This window comes from Megalobrama amblycephala, linkage group LG15, assembly GCF_018812025.1.
Source record: "Megalobrama amblycephala isolate DHTTF-2021 linkage group LG15, ASM1881202v1, whole genome shotgun sequence".
Lineage (NCBI taxonomy): Eukaryota > Metazoa > Chordata > Actinopteri > Cypriniformes > Xenocyprididae > Megalobrama > Megalobrama amblycephala.
In genome coordinates, this window is record NC_063058.1 from 30,161,201 (window position 1) to 30,186,042 (window position 24,842).

The 24,842-nt window shown below is 36.1% G+C and overlaps 3 protein-coding genes across 4 annotated transcripts; 1 reads left to right on the plus strand and 2 right to left on the minus strand.

Annotated features, from left to right (window-relative positions):
• The first annotated feature begins 79 nt into the window (after window positions 1-79).
• On the plus strand, window positions 80-8,097 carry chid1 (chitinase domain containing 1). Its single transcript, XM_048157671.1, has 13 exons — window positions 80-231; window positions 482-606; window positions 1,104-1,253; window positions 1,334-1,466; window positions 1,554-1,598; window positions 1,681-1,787; window positions 1,954-2,015; window positions 3,619-3,711; window positions 3,788-3,889; window positions 4,108-4,260; window positions 7,463-7,543; window positions 7,741-7,783; window positions 7,876-8,097. The coding sequence occupies exons 2-13, from the start codon at window positions 499-501 to the stop codon at window positions 7,972-7,974; spliced, it is 1,176 nt and encodes a 391-aa protein (XP_048013628.1). The 5' UTR covers window positions 80-231; window positions 482-498; the 3' UTR covers window positions 7,975-8,097.
• Window positions 8,098-8,131: 34 nt separating this feature from the next.
• gatd1 (glutamine amidotransferase class 1 domain containing 1) lies at window positions 8,132-13,751 on the minus strand. Its single transcript, XM_048157674.1, has 7 exons — window positions 13,491-13,751; window positions 12,379-12,455; window positions 12,179-12,284; window positions 11,994-12,101; window positions 11,804-11,907; window positions 11,632-11,725; window positions 8,132-9,030 (listed from the first exon to the last, which is right to left on the minus strand). The coding sequence occupies exons 1-7, from the start codon at window positions 13,537-13,539 to the stop codon at window positions 8,912-8,914; spliced, it is 657 nt and encodes a 218-aa protein (XP_048013631.1). The 5' UTR covers window positions 13,540-13,751; the 3' UTR covers window positions 8,132-8,911.
• A 45-nt stretch (window positions 13,752-13,796) lies between these two features.
• On the minus strand, window positions 13,797-24,766 carry cd151 (CD151 molecule). Of its 2 annotated transcripts, XM_048157672.1 has the most exons (9): window positions 24,613-24,766; window positions 20,965-21,049; window positions 20,565-20,756; window positions 18,300-18,374; window positions 17,952-17,972; window positions 17,660-17,764; window positions 17,179-17,334; window positions 14,497-14,583; window positions 13,797-14,392 (listed from the first exon to the last, which is right to left on the minus strand). In XM_048157672.1, the coding sequence occupies exons 2-9, from the start codon at window positions 21,046-21,048 to the stop codon at window positions 14,333-14,335; spliced, it is 780 nt and encodes a 259-aa protein (XP_048013629.1). In that variant the 5' UTR covers window position 21,049; window positions 24,613-24,766; the 3' UTR covers window positions 13,797-14,332. The 2 variants fall into 2 exon arrangements, with proteins under 2 accessions (XP_048013629.1, XP_048013630.1); XM_048157673.1 differs by lacking the exon at window positions 17,952-17,972.
• Between the last annotated feature and the right edge of the window lie 76 nt (window positions 24,767-24,842).

The window sequence follows — 24,842 nt, forward strand, 5'->3', positions numbered from 1 at the left end:
TTATACATAAGTACTTTTCATAGTACCATAACCTAAAAAAGTTAGTTATTTGTTGCGCTTATTAGTTCGTAAATAATTTATTAGTTCAGACTCTTATTTTGAATTCCGCAACGGTTTCTCTGTCACGTGACAAATGCACACAGTCTGTCAAACCTGCATGTCCACATCATCTCTGATGAAGATCATGAACGTTTATGTCGCAGATTAAACACTCATATTAGACACATATCGGTGAGTGATTGGATTTACTGCAGTAGATGAATTTGACAGATTTTATTTGTGTTTCAAACGCCACACAAGAGCATTTAATGCTGCATTTGAGTCATATTGTATCAGAAACACCACTTAACAATTTTCTCATTGATAATGTAGTACTGTTTGATAATATCATAGTACTTGTACTTAAGACTCGAGTCTGCTATCGTTATAGCATAAACAGTGTATATATACAGCATTATAATCCATATATGCTGTTCCTCAGACAGCAGAGGCGCTGAAATGAGAGCAGATCTGGCTTTTCTGCACGTCTGTTTGCTGCTTCCTGTTGTCAGAGGCACATTATCAAAGACAGATGCCAAAAAAGCCAGTAAGATCCAGGAGGTGGAGGTGAGACAGTTTGCAAATGATACCACTGTTACACAAGTGTTTTCTGTGGGATGCACATGTTCAAATATGCTAATACTTCTGAATTTATATTTAAAGTGGCAAGAATAAGTATGTGAATCACTTGCAGAATCTGTGAAAATGTAACAAAATAAGGGAGATCATACAAAATGCATGTTATTTTTTTGTTTAGTACTGTCCTGAGTAAGATATTTTACATAAAAGATGTTAATACAAAACACAAAAACAGTCATAGATCATCAGGTAACCACACACAGTATTGAGAATCAGTGGTTCACATACTTATGAATGGGGTTATTTGAATAAATTGAGTCTTGTGGATTATATGTAAGCATCTTTTATGTAAAATATCTTACTCAGGACAGTACTAAACAAAAAATAACATGCATTTTGTATGATTTCCCTTATTTTGTTACAATTTTTCACATTTCTGCAAGTGATTCACATACTTTTTCTTACAACTGTATGTGTATCCAAAGACAACAGTGGCAGATCGTCCGGCGCAGGATCGGGGTCTGGTGGTGACGGACCCTCAGTGGAGGGACATCGTGAGAGAGGAGAAGAGGTTTTGTCCTCGGTGTGTGTCTACACAACACTTTAAAGGCAGTGTGCTGGGATACATCACACCTGTAAGTTACATATCATCTATCTATCTATATATCTATCTGTATGTTTGTCTGCTCATCCATCTTTCCATCTGATTTCTTAGTGGAACTCCCGTGGATATGACATTGCTAAGTTGTTTGGTCCCAAGCTGACGTCCGTGTCTCCGGTGTGGCTTCAGCTGAGACGGAGGGGACCAGAGAGCTTCCACATCACCGGTCTTCATGACCATGACCCTGGTCTGAGCATTTCTGTGTCTTCAAATGATAAATGGACAATTTTTTTTTTTGGTTTAAAAAAAATTATGACGCTCATCTTTTTCACAGGTTGGGTCAAAGCCGTGAGGAAGGCCAATAAAAAAAACAAAATACGTGAGTGTGGATTTAAAGTCATCGTGGGTTTGATCATCACTAGCTGAAAGCATCAGGTTCTCAGTGTGTGTTTCTCTATCAGTTCCTCGGCTGTTGTTTGACGGATGGTCCTATCAGGACTACATGAGCGTCCTGGACAGCGAGGATGAGATGGAGGAGTTGGGTCGAGAGGCGCTGGAGGTGGCGAAGGTGCTGTATTTACTGTGTTCACACCGTTTCTGAATGATCGATGATCCATATTCCACTTTATGGAAGTCAGGTTTTCATCAGTCTAACAGGGTGAAAGTCTAAATATTATATAAATGCATGTTAAACTGCTCTGATAAAATCGACATTAACTGATTTTGCTCCTCAGGCTGAAGGGTTTGATGGTTACACACTGGAGTTATGGAGTCAGCTCGGAGGAAACAAGAGAACGTGAGTAAGAGTGTGTGTGTGGAGGGCAAAAAATTTTAAAAAATTGTTTTAGGTAAATGTAATATAAATATAAGATGAAGTTCACTTCAGAAATAAAATTTCCTGATAATTTACACACCTGCATGTCATCCAAGATGTTCATGTCTTTCCTCAGTCAAACAGAAATTTTTGAGGAAAACATTCTAGGATCTTTCTCCATATAGTGGACTTCACTGGGGTTCAACAGGTTGAAGGTCCAAATGTCAGTTTCAGTGCAGCTTCAGAGAGCTCTACATGATCCCAGATGAGGAATAAGAGTCTTAAATAAAAAAATGTATATACTTTTTAACCACAAATGCTCGTCTTGCACTGCTCTGTGATGTGCCACGCATTACGTAATCATGTTGGAAAGATCATGCATGACGTAGGTGGAAGTACAGATCCGGAGTTTACAAAGCAAACATTCAAAGACTAAGTCAAACGCCCTTTAAAAAAACAGGTAATGTTTTTCGCCCTACCGTGATACTTTCCAACATGATTACGTAATGCGTGGCATATCACAGAGCGGTGCAAGACGAGCATTTGTGGTTAAAAAGTATAATTTTTTTTAGAAAATGGCTGATGGTTTCTCTTATTCCTCGTCTGGTATCGTTTAAAGCCCTTTGAAGCTGCACTGAAACTGACATTTTGACCTTCAACCGTTTGGAGTCCATTGAAGTCCACTATATGGAGAAAAATCCTGGAATGTTTTCCTCAAAAACCTTCATTTCTGTTTGACTGAAGAAAGAAAGACATGAACATCTTGAATGACATGGAGGTGAGTAAATTATCAGGAAATTTTAATTCTGAAGTGAACTAATCCTTTAAACGAAAATTAGAAATGTTGCCTTGGCAACTAACTGAAATAAATGTTTAAGTTAAGTGCTAAAATTACTAAACTGAAATAAAAATAAAGCTAAATAGAAATATTTAAAAAAAAATGAATAAAAATGACATGCACATACAATTACAATTACTAAAATAAACTAAAATTAAAATGAAAACTGAAAATATAAAAATAAATCAATTATTATCAAAACATTAATAAAAACTAAAATAGCATATAAATAATGCTATACTGGTGGTTAATTCTGTTTATCTATACCAGGGATTCACAAGCTTTTTTTGTCATCTGAAAAAATTTACTTGAAGTGAAATTTTAATTTGATATTTCCATCATTTTAATAACGCATTTTAATAACGCATTGATGTTGGTTAATGGTCATGTGACATGCAGGTGAACAAATAAAATATCTTTCAATTTTTTTTTTAGAAAGTTTTTTATTTAGATTTTGTATTTACATTTTTTAGGATTAATTATTAGCTTTTCAGCAACTTACCATAACTGATCAAACCTCACTTTTGGGACATCTTTAAATCTAAAAAGATGAGTAAACAATGTTTTTTTTTTCCATCTAAAAATGCATAGCAAGTTATCTTTAAGGGTTAGAGTTTGTAGTATTTATAACTGGCTTGAGTTTTAAACATCAGATGTCTATGGGATGTCATCATAAATATTAAGACTGGACCAATAAGATCATATTGTATTCTGATATTGGATCTGTACTGTGTGTTTATGTGACAGAGAGCTGGTGCACCTGGTCACACACCTGTGTGAGGCTCTGAATGCTGGGAAGTTGACCTGTGTGCTGGTCATCCCTCCTTCTGTCGCACCGGGGTAAATAACAGTCTTTTTCTCTTTCCACCCAAGCATTCATTATGCATCGAGTCTAATCTGTTTGTGTCGCGTTCAGCTCGGGTCAGCCCGGCATGTTCGGGCGGGAGGATTTTGAGAAACTGGCACCTGTGGTGGACGCCTTCAGTCTGATGACGTATGATTACTCTGGACCTGGCAGGTCAGACACACAAACAGGGATTTTGATGGATTTTACTTTAATTTTTGACTGGATTTCTGTGTCAAAAGCATGCAGAGACATTTTATGTTCAATTTAAAATTAAAACAAAAAAGAGGACAGAAATTTTGGGTGATATAAATATTGTTTTTGTTATATTTTTTTAAGCTTTCCGTCAGTTGTGAGCATTAACATGGAGTCTTAAATGGGCTCTGTTTCAGGCCGGGTCCGAGCTCCCCGCTGCCCTGGGTCAGAGAGTGTGTGCTGCAGCTCGCCCCTCACACCCAGTGGAGACACAAGATCCTGCTGGGAATCAACATGTACGGACTGGACTTCAGCAGCCTCGGCGGAGCGGAGCCACTGCTGGGCGGGAGGTACACGCTTCATTTACCATGATAAATCTTTAACTTTGAATTTAGTGGGGTGCTGTATTTACTGTTGCTGTATTTTTTACTATTGCTGTAAGGTGCTGTATTTACTGTTCACACCGTTTCGGAATGATAGGTGATCCTTATTCCACTTCATGGAAGTCAACAGTGCTCAAGTTTTTGTCAGTCTAACAGGAAGTTCCTAGGGTGAAAGTCTAAAGTCCGTCTATAGGCTATATATTTTAGTCAGTGTAATATCACTTTTATGTAACCAAAATATTATACGTATATGTTAAACTGCTCTGATAAAATAGTTCCTTATCGTGAGAATCATTGACTGACTGTGATTTTTCTCCTCAGGCTGAAGGGAAGCTTGTTTCCACCAAAACATTTTTTATCTCACATTCTGACTTTTGTTCTTGAATTGTGAGTTTATATCTCGTAATTCTGACTTTATTAGAGAAATTAGTTTAGAAATAAACTCAGAATTGTACGGAAAAAAACGCAATTCCGAGTTTATATCTCGCAGTTCTGACTTTTTTGCGATTCCGAGTTTATATCTCGCAGTTCTGACTTTTTTGCAATTCCGAGTTTATATCTCGCAGTTCTGACTTTTTTGCGATTCCGAGTTTATATCTCGCAGTTCTGACTTTTTTGCAATTCCGAGTTTATATCTCGCAGTTCTGACTTTTTTGCAATTCCGAGTTTATATCTCGCAGTTCTGACTTTTTTGCAATTCCGAGTTTATATCTCGCAGTTCTGACTTTTTTGCAATTCCGAGTTTATATCTCGCAGTTCTGACGTTTTTGCTATCCTGAGTTTATATCTCGCAGTTCTGACTTTTTTGGAATTCCGAGTTTATATCTCGCAGTTCTGACGTTTTTGCTATCCTGAGTTTATATCTCGCAGTTCTGACTTTTTTGGAATTCCGAGTTTATATCTCGCAGTTCTGACTTTTTTGCAATTCCGAGTTTATATCTCGCAGTTCTGACTTTTTTGCAATTCCGAGTTTATATCTCGCAGTTCTGACGTTTTTGCTATCCTGAGTTTATATCTCGCAGTTCTGACTTTTTTGGAATTCCGAGTTTATATCTCGCAGTTCTGACTTTTTTGCGATTCCGAGTTTATATCTCGCAGTTCTGACTTTTTTGCGATTCCGAGTTTATATCTCGCAGTTCTGACTTTTTTGCAATTCCGAGTTTATATCTCGCAGTTCTGACTTTTTTGCAATTCCGAGTTTATATCTCGCAGTTCTGACGTTTTTGCTATCCGAGTTTATATCTCGCAGTTCTGACTTTTTTGGAATTCCGAGTTTATATCTCGCAGTTCTGACTTTTTTGCAATTTCGAGTTTATATCTCGCAGTTCTGACTTTTTTGCAATTCCGAGTTTATATCTCGCAGTTCTGACGTTTTTGCTATCCTGAGTTTATATCTCGCAGTTCTGACTTTTTTGGAATTCCGAGTTTATATCTCGCAGTTCTGACGTTTTTGCTATCCTGAGTTTATATCTCGCAGTTCTGACTTTTTTGCAATTCCGAGTTTATATCTCGCAGTTCTGACGTTTTTGCTATCCTGAGTTTATATCTCGCAGTTCTGACTTTTTTGGAATTCCGAGTTTATATCTCGCAGTTCTGACTTTTTTGCAATTCCGAGTTTATATCTCGCAGTTCTGACGTTTTTGCTATCCTGAGTTTATATCTCGCAGTTCTGACTTTTTTGGAATTCCGAGTTTATATCTCGCAGTTCTGACTTTTTTGGAATTCCGAGTTTATATCTCGCAGTTCTGACTTTTTTGGAATTCTGAGTTTATATCTCGCAGTTCTGACTTTTTTGGAATTCCGAGTTTATATCTCGCAGTTCTGACGTTTTTGCTATTCCGAGTTTATATCTCGCAGTTCTGACTTTTTTGGAATTCCGAGTTTATATCTCGCAGTTCTGACTTTTTTGGAATTCCGAGTTTATATCTCGCAGTTCTGACGTTTTTGCTATTCCGAGTTTATATCTCGCAGTTCTGACTTTTTTGCAATTCCGAGTTTATATCTCGCAGTTCTGACTTTTTTGCAATTCCGAGTTTATATCTCGCAGTTCTGACTTTTTTGCAATTCCGAGTTTATATCTCGCAGTTCTGACTTTTTTGCAATTCCGAGTTTATATCTCGCAGTTCTGACTTTTTTGCAATTCCGAGTTTATATCTCGCAGTTCTGACTTTTTTGCAATTCCGAGTTTATATCTTGCAGTTCTGACATTTTTGCAATTCCGAGTTTATATCGCGCAGTACTGACTTTTTTGCTATTCCGAGTTTATATCTTTGCTATTCTGAGTTTATATCTCGCAGTTCTGACTTTTTTGGGATATCGAGTTTATATCTCGCAGTTCTGACGTTTTTGCTATTCCGAGTTTATATCTCACAGTTGTGACTTTTTTGCAATTCCGAGTTTATATCTCGCAGTTCTGACTTTTTTGGAATTCCGAGTTTATATCTCGCAGTTCTGACTTTTTTGCAATTCCGAGTTTATATCGCGCAGTACTGACATTTTTGCAATTCCGAGTTTATATCTTTGCTATTCTGAGTTTATATCTCGCAGTTCTGACTTTTTTGCAATTCCGAGTTTATATCTCGCAGTTCTGACTTTCTTGCAATTCCGAGTTTATATCTCGCAGTTCTGACTTTTTTGGGATATCAAGTTTATATCTCGCAGTACTGACTTTTTTTGGGATTCCGAGTTTATATCTCGCAGTTCTGACTTTTTTGGGATATCAAGTTTATATCTCGCAGTACTGACTTTTTTTGGGATTCCGAGTTTATATCTCGCAGTTCTGACTTTTTTGGGATATCAAGTTTATATCTCGCAGTACTGACTTTTTTTGGGATTCCGAGTTTATATCTCGCAGTTCTGGCATTTTTTCTCAGAATTCTGAAATATAAACTTGCGATTGCGAGTTATAAAGTCCGATTTGAATTTCAGAATTCTGAGAAGTCACAATTACCATTTAATTTTTTTAATTGTGGCAGAAACAAGCTTCCATAAGATATAGTTTTCCTTCAGACTGAAAAATTATTTTTGTGATTACTACATTCGCCAATATTTATTTCTCCGTTTTCTCATTCTGTTGTTAAATGTACAATTTAATTTATATATAAAAATTCTTATAAAGACGACAGTGAGAGTTCTTAATTATTAAAGTTTAATCTTAATTTTCATGCAGGTATATTGAACTCCTGAAGGAAGTGAAACCCAAACTGCAGTGGGACGAAAACACTGGAGAACATTTCTTCAATTATAAAAGGTTAAACACACACTGGAATGTATCATGATGCATTAAGCACACAAAGCTTTCCCAAACTGGTAAACTGCAATCTGATTAAAAAGAATAAGATGCTAAGTATCGAATTCTGATTGTCAAAAGACTTTTATTCACATTATGGTTGCAATAAAATAAAACATTTAGATAGTATTACGGAACAAGTCTTTCTTTTGTTTCAGGAATAACGGAGTGAAGCATGTTGTTTACTACCCCACTTTAAAGGTAACTGTGATAACAGTAATGGTGCAATAATAGTAGAAAATATCAAAGTGAATTGTGGGTATTATTCAGTTCTGGCCCTCTTTCTCCTCTAGTTTCTCCAGCTTCGTATCGCTTTGGCAGCTGAACTGGGAACGGGAATTTCCATGTGGGAATTGGGACAAGGACTGGACTATTTCTATGACCTTTTGTGACCGGTGATCTGACTTAAATCTGTTCGATCTACTTCCAAATAATAAAGTGCGATTTATCAGAGCACTTCATGATATTTATGACAAATCTGTTGCTGAGCATGCCAATAAAGTTATTTTTAATTAGGTCTGTTATCAAGTGCATTCTTAAGAGAGAAGCAGCATTTTAATGCAATTTATTTTATTCAGGAATACAATTTTTATTAATTCACTGGTACAGATTTGTTTTTTCATACTGTTTTTTCGTAATACTGCATATTACATAGTTGATCCCTTTTGTGGTGCAAATCAAAACATTGTTATAGCAGCACAGAAAATATTTTGGATGTTAAAATGATGTAAAAGTAAAAAAGTATTTCAGTACAGATCAGTTCCTCTTAACATCACAGCAGAGCTGCATTCATGATATTAAAAACCACAGGATTTCCTGTGTTAAACTCCCCAGCTTACACTTTAAAGGAATGTTGAAAACAAGTTACGCTTTACCAACAACATCTGACACTGTCAATAACCAATCAATATAATAATCACATTTACACTAACATTGGTTTTAAAAGCTCAAATGTGGAGCTTTTTAGTCATTGTACTAGTACTAATGTTCCAGGCTGATTTATTTTTAAAAAATTTAGTTAAAAATAAATCCTTTTATTACAGTGTAATACTTGATATCCATTTACAGAACTTCTATAGAAATCTAAAAATCATCTCGTGTTCCTTTCAAGCATTCAAATTAAACATATTTTGTAGACAGAAAAACAAATGAACCTAAATATACTTAAATTGAATTTTAAGTCAAATATCTTTGGGGTGTGAAATGCATTCGGAGTGAAGAATGTATATTTGTGGCTAACAAGTGCTTTCAGTAGTATAACACTTCTGATAACACTTCTGGTTTCATCACGTGGTCTTTTTTTCTTTCACTTTTGAACAGCTGAAGCATTTATCTGCTACCATTACACAGAAGAATCAGATTATTGACAGCCGCTGATGTGGACTGCATGTTCTGCCCCGTCACAAGATGGCGGTCCAGGACCACGTGAACGGCGTCCTCGATGCTTGCTGTGAGGGACGAAGTTAATTTAGTTAAAAACAATGCTTCACATAAACACCAGTAGCATGTGGTAAAAGGGATAGAGGTCACCCAAAAATGCTTTCTGTCACCATCTAATAGGGAACATTATTAATAGGGCTCATTTTGATGAACGGATGTAACATTAGATTCTTACATCGATCTTTAGTCTATGCTGTTTTCAGCTTATGCCTGAACAAAACTTAAAGAAACATTTTGTAGCGTGCCTCCCATCCAATAAATAGGAATAAACTTTGTTACTATTTTATTACGAAATTCTAACAATAAATACCACTTTGGTGCTCTAAATATGGCGTGACAGATTGCTGTAGTGCATCAGTTAAAACGGCACGTGAACCGATCATCTCTTCCTTATTAAAGGGTTAGTTCACCCAAAAATGAAAATGATGTCATTAATGACTCACCCTCATGTCGTTCCAAACCCGTAAGACCTCCGTTCATCTTCAGAACACAGTTTAAGATATTTTAGATTTAGTCCGAGAGCTTTCTGTCCCTCCATTGAAAATGTATGTACGGTATACTGTCCATGTCCAGAAAGGTAATAAAAACACCATCAAAGTAGTCCATGTGACATCAGTGGGTTAGTTAGAAGTTTTTGAAGCATCAAAAATACATTTTGGTCCAAAAATAACAAAAACTACGAGCATTGTTTTCTCTTCCGGAATCCTTTCCATTGAATAGATTCCATTGAATAGATTCCATTGAATAGATTCCATTGAATTGATTCCACTGAATAGATTCCATTGAATTGATTCCATTGAATCCTTTCATCTGTCGGCGTTGGTAATGCAGTTTTACGTGGTTGTTTTTGGCGATTAGGACATCCACGACATGCACACTTATGCACCATTTTAAAAAATATAGCAATACCAAAATACAAACGATGTAGAATAGCTTGAATACAGCGTGCGTCTCCCTCAGACTGTAAACGAAGCTCTGGCGCACCAGATAACACGTCAGCAGCGTCTTATGTCAGAAGCGTCACTGAGGAGTCGTGGACCACACTCCGGAGCAGAAGGGGGCGGTAATGCACCAATAAGCTGGATGCCAACCGCCGTAAAACAGGAAAGAAGAAGAAGCGGAGTCGTGAACGCGAATTGACAACAGACCCGGAAGAGAAGACAATGCTGAATAAAGTCGTAGTTTTTGTTATTTTTGGACCAAAATGTATTTTCGATGCTTCAAAATGTCGCAGATGTCCTAATCGCCAAAAACAACCACGGCGACGTAAAAGTGCATTACCAACGCTGACAGATGAAAGGATTCAATGGAATCAATTCAATGGAATCAATTCAATGGAATCAATTCAGTGGAATCAATTCAATGGAAAGGATTCTGGAAGAGAATACAATGCTGAATAAAGTTGTAGTTTTTGTTATTTTTGGACCAAAATGTATTTTCGATGCTTCAAAAAATTCTAACTAACCCACTGATGTCACATGGACTACTTTGATGATGTTTTTATTACCTTTCTGGACATGGACAGTCTACCGTACAAACATTTTCAATGGAGGGACAGAAAGCTCTCGGACTAAATCTAAAATATCTTAAACTGTGTTCTGAAGATGAACGGAGGTCTTACGGGTTTGGAACGACATGAGGGTGAGTCATTAATGACATCATTTTCATTTTTGGGTGAACTAACCCTTTAATAATTACAGCGCGAAATGAACATCGGAAGGTATGTTGAAAGGTACAGTACAACTTCATTACATTTATCATGTCTCATGATCAATAAATCAGTGTTTCAACCACGAAAAGACATCAAACGGTTGTAAACAATGTCACTTTTACCTCAGAAGAGACATTCAATGTCCATGAACTCGTTAGTAAACTAGAAAAAATAACTCAGGAAAGAACATTTTCTTCATTATATTTTTTACTTTACCTGTTTTATCAATATTTAATGTATGTTTGAATAATCATGAAAACAAATTATGACCGCATGCAGCCACTGTCTAAATGTTGATATTTAAAAAAATGATAAACAATAATAACAGAAAGTTATTATTATGTTATTGTTATAAAAACTGCCTTATGTTTAAAAGTTTGTATACAAATCGGTTGTTAATTTTAACCTTCAGCATTATAGTAACGTACCAGGGTTCCCTACCGCATTAGTTGAAGGGTTAGTTGTATTATGTTTGTTGCGCAAGTAAAGCACTTGCGTCGCTTCATAAAGTTGAGGTTAAACCACTGAAGTCACATGGAGTACTTTAATGATGTCTTTACTACCTTTCTGGGGCTTGAAAGTGGTAGACTGTCAATGGAGGGACAGAAATCGCTCAGATTTGATCAAAAAAATGACATGGACTGTACTTGATATATCCAAATGAATTAATATCAAATCAAGATAAGAATGGAATCAAATTGCAAGTTTGTGAATTGCAATCATATCGTGAGATTTGTATCAATACCCATTCATGATTATTAACAACTTAAATGTCACACAAAGCTATCAGAAGACTTGGAATACAGCAGTATAGTCGATGACTTTTATGGTGAAAGTAAGTCAAACAGATTTGGAATTACATAAATTTTCCCTTGAATAGATTTAAAAGAAACCCCACCTGTGTAAGATCCACCACTGTCTTTGATAAAATCCTCCACAATCAGCGGCAGGTTGGCAAAATCAGGAGAGCGTACCAGCTCAAACACAGAGGGCTGTAAAAAACATCACACTGCATGAGCATTTCCATCATAAATCTATAGTTTGTGGATTCACATGACATTATCACTCACCCCAGTCATGCTGTAGCCACTGAATATCCACTTCTTATTCACCTCGGATTCCTCCGTAGCGCAGCAGAGAGCAGCGACGCCCTGTCCCACAGCACACACGGGCTCTGCCATCACACAGAAGTGGATTAAACAAACCAAACTCACTTTTTTGTATCAAAACTCTGAGTATTTGAGATGCAGAGACCCTCACTTTGCTGAGAAATGAAGTGGGACAGGATTCGTGCGAGGGACCCGCTGTGGGCGAGATCATTCAGGGCTCCCGGACAGTCAGGAATCAACAGCGCCTGATAGCGGGCACCTGAAACATCACACACATCCTGATTAGCATAAATACACTTATGCACTCAGTTTCATAAGAGCAGACGGATTTCACACCATCGATAGACTCCAGTTTGGCCGGGCTGGCGTAGGGTTTGACGCTGAACTCTTGCACCCATCGGGCTGTGCTGTCATCCACACCCGCAAAGTCGATTGACTTCCCCTGTGAGATAAAAATGAGACACATCCAGCACACTGTGTCTTATGTGGATGAACAAACAATGATTTGTAAGATGATGCAGTGTGTGTTTTCTCACGCCAGGTGTCGCTGTCTGCAAGTTAAACACTGAGCTGCACAAATTGAAACACTGATGGAACGATCGAGCTGAAACTCCTGCAGGGAAAACAACACAGTTTAATGCTTTACATGCATAATAAACAGAAAACACTAACAAAATAGCACAAAAGTATCACTGTTTAACCCTCTGGTGCTCGTTTTTGACCACAAAATGGTATTTTTTTTTTTTTAATAGAATTTTTTTACTTCATTGGAATGGTACGAAACTTGGTAAAGGCATTGGAAATGAATGGGAAGCTAATTTCATCTAGTGGAAGCGTTTGGTACTGCACCCAAACAAAATCTTACCAAAAGCTCATTTTTTGAGATATCAACCTCAAATTTTGAACACCTCTTGTTTAGATGTATGGCTTTGATTTTCGCACCATTTAAGATTAAAACGTGTTTTGGAAAATATATATTTCATATAAAAATTGGTATTTTGTGCATTTCTCATAACAATAAATAAAAACTTCACTTTTTAAGCTTTTATCACTTTAGCAATAATCTGCTAAGTGTCGTCTTAAAAAAGAGACCAAACTTAAACTCCAAAGCATTCAAGATTTACGACAGGTTAAAAAATGTCATGCTCAAAAAGTGAATAAATGGATTACAACTACTGGATAAATATAATTTAGTACCATAAATTCCCCTAAAAATACAAAACATTATCCAACTAAAGTATAGTACAATAATTTCATTGAAATTAATAATAATAATAATAATAATAATAATAAATACGCGAACAGCACCAGAGGGTTAAATTTTAATTTAAAAATAGAAAAGTTCAATGTTATTACCATCTGATTGTCCACTGGATTTTTATGGCTTTTTGATTAAATTGAATTAGAATAGAAAATTAGAAATAAAGAATGCCCAAAAGACTATATCTTTCCTGAGCCAAAATAAAATAAATAGACAAAAATAAAAGACGCATTTAAAATAATTTAATAACACAAACAAGGAAATGACATATAATTTATTAACATAACATGTAAATTGTATATTCCCGAGAAACGCTTGTGACATTTTTGTAACTGTACACAAAATATGCATGTTAACGTTGATTTGACGGGATGTTTTGAGTCTTACCTGCAGATGCAGCACTGGCCACTATCAGACATGTAGGTTTAGATGTCATTATAGATACTTTTTATCGCTTAATTTACACTTTTCTCTGTTTTTAGAGATTGACCATTAACGAGCGATAGTGGCAATACTAACGTCAACAATAACCTACTAAATAAATGCATTAAAGTGTAATAAATCCAATGAATTAACAATAAAAAACATAAACTTAGGTCATTTGATCAGCTGCTTGTTTTGATGGGTCCGCTGGTTTTAAAGTTCCGGGTACAACAGTTTCTGCGTAAATAGTTCCGACATGTGATATGCACATTTTACATCATTATTATTTTATTAATCATCCTTGGTTACAGAAAATCTACAAACACAGTAAACACCTTGAATATTATTGCCAACTGATGCAAATAAATTACAACAGAACAAATGTTACAAAGCATGTAGAAATGCATATGTCATTTCAAGATTACTCTGCTAATAAAGATTGCTAGCCATCTTACTATTGATAGTGTGCCAATAATTACTTATGTAACTGGAAAGTATGTTTAATAATCAATGGAAGGAATATTGTTGGAAGGCATGAGTTGTCAGAACAAAATAATCCTTATTATTCCACTGATATATTTGTACTGCAAAATTCAATCTTATAACAAACATTGCATCCATAATCTTTGCTTAAAACAAGACACAGTAAAGTTCCCTTTCCAGAACGACTGTCCTGCAGCCAAGACATATTGACCTGTCATCTTGCATTATTGTGACATAATCATGACACACAGCACAATAAAACAGCACAGTAACAGACAGCAGGAGGCTTATTTGGTGTTGGTGGGAATAAAGTGTCTTCTTTCTCAGTATATTTCCTCTTTCAGACTTCGATAAAGGCAGCAGGTAAAAATCATCCCAAAAATCTGGAACAGACAGAAAAGGTAAAAGTTTAAAATCTCTGATATGACAAAAAATAAATACAAATAGGAGTGAAAATATTTGCTAGATTTATATCAGAGTTGTTCACCTGAATAAATGCAATCCCAAGACCCACTGAGCCCAAAATCAGCAGATGTTGAAGAATAAAGTCCTCTAGTTTGGATATACAACCACCCTGAGAGACATAAAAAAAGAGTTTAAAGGAGAGATCTCAGCAATGTCTCAAAATATTGTCAGACTTGCAAACATCACATAAAATGTGATACACTACCATTCAAAATTTTGGGTCAAGTAAGATTTAATAAATAAATACTTTTATTTAACAAGGATGCATTAAGTTGATCAAAAGTGACTGTAAAAGCATTTATAATATTACAAATATATTTGCAAAAGTATTAAGGTGAAAAGTCTTAATAGGAACTCAAACATTTCTCATCAAATTCTTTTAAAGCCAAGAAGCAAAGCTGATATTTAAATGAAACATAATTGAGAACTGCATTAACAATAAAAGAACAATAAAATTGTAAGGTCAGTTCTGTCATGACAACTATAGGAGTGTTTGATATGGTAATGTATATGACAGTGTTGATAGGGTTGGTCTTGAAGGAATAGATTATTGCTGCTGCTGATGATGTTACTGCTGCTGCTGCTATTTCTGCTGCTGCTGCTGTTGATTTTTGCTGCTGATGATGTTAATTATTGCTGCTGCTGATGCTGTTATTGCTGTTGATTATTGCTGCTGCTGATGTTGTTTGTTATTGCTGCTGTTGGTTATTGCTGATGATGATGATCATTGCTGCTACTGTTGATTATTGCTGCTGCTGATGTTAATTATTGCTGCTGTTATTGCTGCTGATTATTGCTGCTGCTGATGTTACTGCTGCTGCTGTTATTGCTGCTGTTGGTTATTGCTGCTGCTGATGTTACTGCTGCTGCTGTTATTGCTGCTGTTGGTTATTGCTGCTGCTGATGTTACTGCTGCTGCTGTTATTGCTGCTGTTGGTTATTGCTGCTGCTGATGTTACTGCTGCTGCTGTTATTGCTGCTGTTGGTTATTGCTGCTGCTATTTCTGCTGCTGCTGTTGTTTGTTATTGCTGCTGCTGCTGCTGCTGTTATTGCTGCAGTCGGTTATTGCTGCTGCTGCTGTTGATTTTTGCTGCTGCTGATGATCATTGCTGCTGCTGTTGTTTGTTATTGCTGCTGTCAGTTATTGCTGCTGCTGCTGTTATTGCTGCTGTTGGTTATTGCTGCTGCTATTTCTGCTGCTGCTGTTGTTTGTTATTGCTGCTGTCAGTTATTGCTGCTACTGTTGATTATTGCTGCTGCTGCTGCTGTTATTGCTGCTGCTGCTGCTGTTATTGCTGCTGTTGGTTATTGCTGCTGCTGATGTTACTGCTGCTGCTGTTATTGCTGCTGTTGGTTATTGCTGCTGCTGATGTTACTGCTGCTGCTGTTATTGCTGCTGTTGGTTATTGCTGCTGCTGATGTTACTGCTGCTGCTGTTATTGCTGCTGTTGGTTATTGCTGCTGCTGATGTTACTGCTGCTGCTGTTATTGCTGCTGTTGGTTATTGCTGCTGCTATTTCTGCTGCTGCTGTTGTTTGTTATTGCTGCTGCTGCTGCTGCTGTTATTGCTGCAGTCGGTTATTGCTGCTGCTGCTGTTGATTTTTGCTGCTGCTGATGATCATTGCTGCTGCTGTTGTTTGTTATTGCTGCTGTCAGTTATTGCTGCTGCTGCTGTTATTGCTGCTGTTGGTTATTGCTGCTGCTATTTCTGCTGCTGCTGTTGTTTGTTATTGCTGCTGTCAGTTATTGCTGCTACTGTTGATTATTGCTGCTGCTGCTGCTGTTATTGCTGTTGATTATTGCTACTGCTGATGTTACTGCTGTTGTTTGTTATTGCTGCTGTCGGTTATTGCTGCTGCTGTTATTTCTGCTGCTGTTTTTTGTTATTGCTGCTGCTGTCAGTTATTGGTGCTGTTGATGATTATTGCTGCTGCTGCTTGCTACTGCCAACACATACATGAGACACTGCTGTGAGCAAGCAAGACATGCTCCTGTAACACCGGTTATGTCACTTGCCCACCGGGGCACCGTGCCCCACCGTCGTTTTGATTTTTTTATATTAATAAAAATCATTTAGTTCAGTTAGAAAACAGACACTGCAATTAAAAACCAACCATAATAACCCACCATTCAAGCAAATGCCACCTACGAATTGCGCTAATTTGAAAGATGCACTGCCGCACGGGCATTCATAACTGTGCGAGTCTACTGCCACGGACCTTTGAAAGTATGGAAGTTGAGCTTCCATAGGAATGAACTGAAAACACTCGCTTTGCTCTGCACTGCTATGAATGCCTGTGAATGCGGCTGTGTGTATTGTACTTTTGCTTTCAAATTAGAGATTTAAAAGTGAGGTCCAAATGAGGGAAACCCCCCCTAATTCCCATTGATAAACTGGTGGGAAAATTTCCTCACGTCACAACCCTACTGCTGTACAATACAGCATACATGAATTACCCGTAGCAGATCTATACAGGTGGAGCTGGGGAAGGTGGAGGGTTTCTGAAAGCGCGCTGCACTGCTACAGCAAATGCTGACCAGTATTTGAAGGTTAAGCAGTGAGCTCATTGGCTACTGATACAGCAGAAACCAATCAGCTGTGCCATATAGAGAATGATGTGATTGGAACCAGATTGAGTTAAGGACTTATCAGTCTGCACCATAGAGTTTCATGACAGAACTTTGTATTTATCTGAATGTACCTCTACTTTGTAGATGTTGGATGGGTGGTCTCTGAGTCCACAGCGCTCTGTGGGGGTCTTACAGCAGCTGTCAGGCACCAGGCGTCTGTCAGCAAAGGTCTGTATCCAGGACCCGTCCCTCCAGTCCGCTGAGCTGTTACTGCCGCAACACTTCAGCTGCACCGTAAAACAGATGGAGAGGGAGGGGGCGCGGGAACAAGAAAAGAGTTCATTCTTGTGATGGGTGGATTGTTTTCCCATGGGCTAGTGGTGTCTGATGCTATGATGCATAAACTCACATGCTCACAGACTGAGAAATTGTGTTCAAAAGCCTTCATTGTCATGATAGTGTAAGATTATAAACTGCAAAGCAAAGTTTGTCACGGGCCTTGAATTTTGGCTCGATAAAGCCTCAACATTACAAAATTTTATTTGAAGCAATAATTGAAAATCGGAGATAAAGACAAAGGTACAAGATTGCATACTTAACAGACTGTCTTACGTCTTGCTGGAGTTTGTCGACGGCTCTAGTGATGTGCTCTTGTCCAGGCTTCTGGTAATTTTCCACCATCCTCTCTTTCAGATCAGCTCTCAGCTCAGCATTCAGCTGCAGTCACAGATACATCCATCAGACCACAAGCTATATCGATATATCATACTCTATATAGCAAATAAATGCTGGGAAAGCCTGTTTTCATAGATACAAAGTAAATTTCCATATATTAAAGGAATCATCCAAAATGAAAATTGTCATTATTTTCCCTCAACTTTTTTTTGTCTATATAATTGTTTACCTGGTAGCAGAGAGGAAAACACTGGAGGAAGAGGAGGAAAAGGAGGAAGAAGACAAAGGGTTTTTATAAAGATGGAAAAGCAGGAAAGTGGATGGAGAGCATGCAAACATACAACACTCAACATGTGTATGTGGGTTTAATGTGAATCTGAGGAGTATATAGATTGGATGGCATATTATGATATTCATGGCAATATTACAACCATGTTTATCAAGTCGTTATTCGCATGCATACATAAAGATGTTGCTGAAAAATGAAGAAAAAAGGTGCATAAACATGTTTAAAGGATAAGAGAGAATTCACCCAAATTGAACTAAAAGAAATATAGCATTTATTCCTCATCTTTACCTCCTGATAATAGACGTAGGCCAAAATTCCAGCTGTGATCTCCAGAAGGAAGATTAACAACAACAGGACAAAGAACTGTAGGGACAAAAAGGGACAAAAACTTTCAATAATACACACATTTGGACACCAAGTTCGAGGGTGAGTAAATAATGACAGAATTTAAATTAGTGCATGATTGTTCTTCTCTCTGATGTCCATCAGCTGTTGACAAAGTGAACAAATGGCATCTGAGGAATTTTGCACAGCTGATAAAGGTCACAAGCACTATTATTTTTCTCTCAGTCTGTATTTGTTCTATATCTCCCCTCTGTTTTCTATCATTTCGCAGCCCACCACTCTCATTTCATTCCTCTATTCTGGATTCACTCCCCTCTCATTCCTCTATACTCCCTCTCACTCTCTCTCTCTCTGCTGCCAGTCATTCCTCAGCTGTGACTCAGTTTCTAAGTCTGACCTCTTAAAGATACACACGTCTTTATTTAAATCAGATATGATGACAGCTTTGAGACAACTAAGAGACACACATATAAGCATGATCAAACTAATTTAGAAGGCACAAATAAGTCACGTAAGTGTGACTTCATGTTTCCAGAATAATTCCTGGCTTCTGTGTGCAGAAATCCAGCCGGTCTAAATCTGCCTACTATAATCCAATGTTTACATGACTCCGTTACTCAAAATATTTCACTCAAAGTAAAGTCTGGCAGAGGTTTTTTGTGCTAAATCTTATCACAGAGATGATTCAGCTAAAAGTTTCCAGAAGTATTTATAGGGTGAAGCTTATATTCCTATGTTAAAATGGCTTTTGTTGGTTGTTTCCTTAGACAAGCAACACTACTATCAGACTTAAATGACACACTATACACTATGCACTTATATACTATGTACTTATGCACTCAACCATGTAGTGTATTAATTTTATAACTTTATTTTGTAATGCGACCGCTGAGTGCATTGTGTCTAACATTCCACACCATTTTTTTGGTTAATTAGCTTTTTTAATTTCAATGATATGAATGACTATTTTTATGATATATTTTAGTTCGATAATGTTATTTATTTAATATTTTGTATTTTTAGGGTATTTCATGGAAGTAAATTATATTTATTAAATATATTATATATTTATTACCTGTTAACCACTTTTTGAGCATAAACATGAAAATTAAATTTCAAACTTAAACTCGTAAATCTTTATTATTATACTACAATTATTATTGTTTATTATTATGTAAAATGCATAAAAATACTATTTTCAAATTTTATGTGAAATCTATATATTTTCCAAAACATGTTTTATTCTAAAATGGTGAGAAAATCAAAGCCATAAATCTAAACAAGTTATGTTCCTAATTTGACGTTGATATTTTAAAAAATGAGCTTTCAGTAAGATTTTGTTTAGGTGCAGTACCAAATGTGTCCACTAGATGAAACTAGCTTCCCATTCGTTTCCAATGCGCTCATTTTTGATCACGAACAATACAAGCAGTGTTGCCAAGTCTGCGTTTTTTCCCGCGGAATAGGACTACTTTAACACTGTTGCAGCGGGTTGTTTTTCATGTCCGGGAATGCGAATTTTACTAGGGGAACCCTGCCAAAAATGCGGATTTTACCCCACGGAAACGCGATTTTTACCAGGGGACCCTTGAAATGCGACTGGGCTAGTTTTGAGTAGCATTTGGGCACGTTTTGTTTCGAATCGTGTCCAGGATTTTTTTGTGTTCACATAACAAGTGCCAAAACCTTTACCAAGTTTTATACCATTTCGATGAAGTAAAAAAAAAAAAAAAAAAAAAAAAAAAAAAACGTAAAAATTGTTTTGACCATTTTTGACCGAAAAACTAAAAAAAATTCAGTCAAAAATAACCGAAGATCACGAGGGTTAAGTTCATTATCTGAATATTTAAAGAGTATTTTTCTATTTGCATAGAACAGTGCATAAGTGCGCAAAATGGGATGCACCTTTAGGATTAGTTAACTGAACAAACCGCTAATTATAAATGTTAAACTTTCCCATGCAACTCATTCTACACTATTATAAGTAATCAGGATTTTTTTTGCCTGGGGTTGGGATGTTTTGGCAGCAAGCAACCACCTAACGACAACCCAGAATATCCTAGCAACACTTGAAAACACCCTAGCAACCACATAGCAATACTTTTAAAACACTCAAGAAACAACACAAGACATCTTCGAATCATGGAAGTGACTTTTGGACAAATATGTCAGCTATCAGTGGTAGAGTTACCCATGATGCTCTCTCACCACTATAAGAAGTCCTCTTTGTTCCCTGATGGTGGCGCAGCATCCCAGCATCCCAGTGAACATGACGACGGCACCCGCACCAATCAGGATGAAGGCAGCGACCATGTAGGTGCTGGAGGACAGAAGGCTGATGTAGTCGCTTTTATCCACCAGAGTCCATATTCCCACTGCCATCACAGCGCCACCTGCCAACTGGGAGGACATGGTACAATTGTCTCTCTTTTCGCATACAGATGTTTTTTTCTTCTACTTTTTAATTAGCATCAAAACAGTTATGAATTTCTTCTACAGCTGCTAAATAAAATAAAATAAACCAGTTTATGGTGGTTTTAGCCATTTTTCCATCAGGGATGGCGGAGGAATTTTGGCTAATAATGATCAAAATAAAGCACAAACTCACCCAAAAGAGAAGATTGAAGACAAACAGAAGGTATTTGAGGCATATTGTCCCACAGCTATTGTTTTTTTCCTCAGAATCTGCCATCCTGAAATGGTAAGAGATTTTACAAACCCTTTCAAGATGGCATCCACTTGACAGGTCTGAGAAAAACCATGAATCCCATCCCCTGAGAGGCTGGTCTTATCTACTACAGGACCATTGGACAGGACTAACCCTTCCTTTACACAGAACATAAAATTATATGACAGCACTGACATTTGTGAGGCAAAGTTCAGTGAATTATTGTTATTGGGTGAAGAACACATTCAGGTCATCCCAAAATGATATGAAAGAAATCAGAAATTATCTTTTGATTAATTAAAAATGAAGCAAAAATTACTTGTACATAATTACAGTAAAGCATTTCATTATTGACTATAATTTACAAAAAGAAAAGAAAAATGACACATTGTGGTAATGAGGAAAAATGAGCTAAAAATATATATACACTACAGTAAAATGTATTTAATGTTTTTGAAAGAAGTCTCTTCTGCTCACCAAGGCTGCATTTATTTGATCTCAAATGCAGTAAAAATTGTGAAATATTATTACAATTTAAAATAAATGTTTTCTATTTGAATATATGTTAAAATGTAATTTATTCCCGTGATCAAAGCTGAATTTTCAGCATCATTACTCCAGTGTCACATGATCCTTCAGAAATCATTCTAATATGCTGATTTGATGCTCAAGAAACATTTCTGATTATTATCAATGTTGAAAATTGCTTAAAATTTCTGTAGAAACTGTGATGCATTTTTTAGGATTCTTTAATGAATAGAAAGCTCAAAATAACAGCATTTATTTGAAATAAAAAAAGATTTGTAACATTATAAGTCTTTTCTTTTAATCACTATCAATTTAATGCATCCCTGCTGAATAAAAGTATTATTAATTACCTAATAAACAACTTTTGACTAGTAGTGTGTATATATAAAAATATTTTCTAAATGCAAAATTGTATTTTTATTTTATTTTATTAGTGTATTCATATGACCTGGATTTTGATTAAAGGCACAATATGTAATTTTTCGCCACTTGGACTCTGACTTTTATTATGCCGCAGTCGCCGCTTCTGCTTCTTCCGGTCATTAACACTCTGAGGTCTAAAAACGCGCCGGCGCGTTTTGCAGTTTTTTTTTCACATTGCAGCAAAACAGACTTAAAATACTCCGTCATTTTTTATCATAGAGACATAAGTAATATATCAAATGAAACTATAGAATGTCTTCTTTTTTTTGTGTACACTCACAATCAAAATAAAACTTTGTGCTTTTTAAAAATAAATAAAATATACAGGGTGTGCTGTCCTGCCATCTCCGTCTCTGCAAACATCATTCTAAAACGTCACTAAAAGTAACTAAAATAGACGGCTTATACATGCTACATGGACATGAGAGATATGTCTTTGCAAAGCTTTAAGTGTCTACTTTTAAACGAAACAAATAAATTCTAAAAAAAATATTCTCCCTTTATGTAATCAGTATAAAAGTAAAGAGAGGTACTGTTTCTCCTGTCTTACCTAATTATCTTTAATGTGTGCCCGCCCACGCGCAGAGCGCTCTATTCATAATATAATGTGCTGAGGCGATCTATGCAAACTGTAAACGCCCCTAACAGCGTCTTAATATGTGGGGTAACGCAGCACAGTTTATCATATTAGATACATTTGAGTGTGTTGAAAGTTGTTATAATGCTACTTGCTACAAGTTAACAAAATATATAACTGTTCTAGTGGTTTTTGGATATTTCAATCCAAAAATCTTACATATTGTGCCTTTAAGTAGCAAAATATTGATAGTTTAAGTTTGTGAAATCTGTTTTCACAGCCAGAGGGTAAATAAATGTGTGCAGTAAAGTTCAAACAGATGAGGAAACTCTGGGTGTGGATTCGGGCCTCGGTCCAGGAGTTTTGAGTCAGAATCCTGATCCCAAGCTCCTACAGTGACAGGATGAGTGACTCACAGAGAGAGGGAGAAAGTTTTACTACTGTAACCTCACCCAGCAGATATGAGTAACACCAACACGTCTTTAGTCTGGGAAACAGACGCCACTCGCTGTGACCACCGTCCTCACATGAGCTGATACTGAGGGCTGTTTTTACACCTGCCTGCTTTCTGACACACTGCTGACAGTAAATAAATAGTGGATAATATTTAAACTGTAGTATTTTATGAGGTGTTTTTGCTGATCTCTTTGTAATTAATCCAAAGATAACATTTCTTTTATACTTAAACCTACAGTAAAATATGTTATTTTATAACTTTGATTTGGCCCGCCAAATAATATTTAAAGTGTTTTAATTTTTTCATTTAATGAGGTGTTTTTGCTGGTCCCCTTGTAATTGATCCATAATTGCTAAAAATATATAATAATGGTTTAAAATAATATATATTTTTAAATGTATATATTTTCTTTAATGTTTAAACTACTATTTTATTCAGTTAATGTTTTTTTTTTTGCTGATCCCTTTAATTAATTCTTAATTGCTAAAACATGTTTTAAAATAGCATTGTTTAAATGTGTATTTTTTCAGTTTGAGTTTCTGATTCCTTTGTAATTGATCCATAATTGCTAAAAATTATAATAATATTTATAATAAAATTTTTAAATGTTATATATATATATATATATATATATATATATATATATATATAATGCATTTTAAGCATTAATATATATTTAATGCACTTTAAGCATTAATATATATATATATATATATATATATATATATATATATATATATATATATATATATATATATATATTAATGCTTAAAGTATCACACAATACTTTTTATTATTATACATATAATTATTTGTTTTTAAAATGTGTTTTTGGGCAGCCAAATAATAATTTTTAAACAATATTATTTTATTCAGTTTATGAAGGTATTTTTTTTTTAATCCTTTTGTAATTGATCCATAAAAGTATAATAATGTTTGAAAAAAATGTTTTTTTTGACATTTCAATATTTTATTTTAACTACACTCTAAATATTGCTGGGTTGTTTCAACCTCCGCTTGGGTCAAATATAGACAAACCCCACCGTTGGGTTTAAAAATGGTTTGGTTTGTCCATATTAGCCCCAAGCAAAGGTTGAAACAACCCAGCATTTTTAGACTGTACACAGTATAATATCATATTTTAGCAAAATGTGTCTGAATAGAGAGTCTGGTCATATCCATAAATTATTTTCAAAGCATCATCTGTGTCTCATATGAATTGTGTTCATGTCTCTGGTTCATTTTAAATCTGTCACACCTCACCATCTGAAGAGTCTGAGGAATTTATCACAGATCCTGTTACCTGTAACTCACAGTTCTTGTCAAAATACAAGAATATAATTATAAAGTGCATCATTAGTGTATTAAAACACATTATTTGTAAGTTTCTGATGCTTTTAAAGAAAAACAAAAGTCTTCAACAGCACAATATCAAATAATAGGCTAGAAAATAACAGTAGCCTAACCTACTAGTTAAAATTGTATTTAAAAAAAAAAACCCTCATAAATCACGCCATAATACAAATACTTCCCATTTATAACCTGCAAACTAAAGTTTTCAAAAGAATAATAAAAGTATTCGTGTTCAGAATAACGCACCCACCTGAAGGACGTGTTTAAATCAATCTCCCTGCTTTAGATCTTGTTTTTAAAACTTTGTTTGACAGTCCACTTTTACTCCATGTGTCCGTGTCCTTCTGCCCGTGCTTGTGGCCACTGCTCGCCTGGCGCGCGTACAGGGGGCTTCTTGTGTGCGAGGGCGCGCGCTGCGAGTTCACGCCATACTACGCACTGCAGTAATACCACAAAGCGCCGAGAGAGGGCGATGTAGGA